Here is a 1,247-nt window from a genome sequence, read left to right on the forward strand (position 1 = left end):
ACATCTGGCCCTAATGAAGAACAGGCAGATACAGGTTCGGCAAACAGAGGCAGGGTGTCATTGAGCTGGGAGGGATTTGCATGCCCGGGGAAATCACGGGGATCCTCTTTTCAAATCCTGGAGGACCGGCAGGGGTGGGGGTGGGGGTGGGGAGGTGGTGGTGTTTGCTTGTTGCTGCGCTTTTGCCTGCATCCAAGGAAAGCCTCTGAATCTATAGTCTCAAGAGAGTGTGGCTTGTCTAGAGAGGCTGTGTATGTCCCCCAGCGCCCCGGAGGAGAAGCCGAGTCTGAGCAGAGCCTCCCTGGAGAAGATGCCCTCCTCACACATGTTGAACTCCATGGTCATCTTTTTCCTGGAGTTGTTGGCTGCCATGCTGCAGAATGGCTTCATAGTTACTGTGTTGATCAGGGAGTGGGTACGATGCCAGACACTGCTTGCAGGCGACATGATTGCAGCGTCCTCCTTGGCCGCCTCCTGGTTCTGTCTGCATGGGATGGCCCTCCAGAACAACCTCGTGGCCTTCTTTGATTTGGGTTCCAAAATTTACTATTTCAGCATCCCCTAGGACTTCATCAACTCTCTCACTTTCTGGCTTATTGCTTGGCTTGCTACATTCTACTGTGTGAAGATCTCATTCTTCTCTCACCCCATCTTCTTTGGGCTGAAGTGGAGGATTTCTCGGTCAGTGCCCAGGCTGCTGCTGGGCTCCCTGATCTTATCTGGTCTGGTAGTCATCCCATTAGACACTGGGAATACAGTTCTTGTGCAGATGGTTGCTGCCCAGAGTTCCCATGGAAACAGCACCCTGGCTGGTGGAATACAGACTGTCTCTTTGCACTTTTTTCTACCTCATGTAATTATTATGTGGTCAATTCCATTTCTCCCGTTCCTGGTGTCCACCCTCTCACTCGTGTTCTCGCTGTGCCGGCACTTGGGGCAGATGAGGGACCATAGACCTGGCCCCGAGTGATCCCAGCACCCGGGCTCACACCATGGCCCTGAAGTCACTTGCCTTCTCCCTCGTCTTCTACACGTCGTATTACCTGTGCCTGATTATTGTTGTTATAAACATCCTAACCCTCCGGAATCACTGGCGCTGGGCCTGGGAAGTGGTGACCTATGCAGGCACCTGTCTGCACTCCAGCATCTTGGTGCAAAGCAGCTCCAATCTGAGAAAGGCCCTGAAGAAGAGGCTTTGGAGAGGGGCAAGAGGGACAAGGAGCAGTTTTTCTCACCAGTGTCAGTAA

The 1,247-nt window shown here is 52.9% G+C and overlaps 1 protein-coding gene across 1 annotated transcript; it reads left to right on the forward strand.

Moving 5' to 3' along the window:
- Positions 1 to 253: 253 nt before the first annotated feature.
- LOC309666423 (taste receptor type 2 member 134-like) lies at positions 254 to 1,247 on the forward strand (the record flags this gene model as incomplete). Its single annotated transcript, XM_082473883.1, is given in 3 exon segments — positions 254 to 562; positions 566 to 967; positions 969 to 1,247. Coding segments are annotated over 3 exon segments (990 nt in total).

This window comes from Balaenoptera physalus (assembly GCF_965194825.1).
Source record: "Balaenoptera physalus genome assembly, chromosome: 8".
Classification (NCBI taxonomy): Eukaryota; Metazoa; Chordata; class Mammalia; order Artiodactyla; family Balaenopteridae; genus Balaenoptera; species Balaenoptera physalus.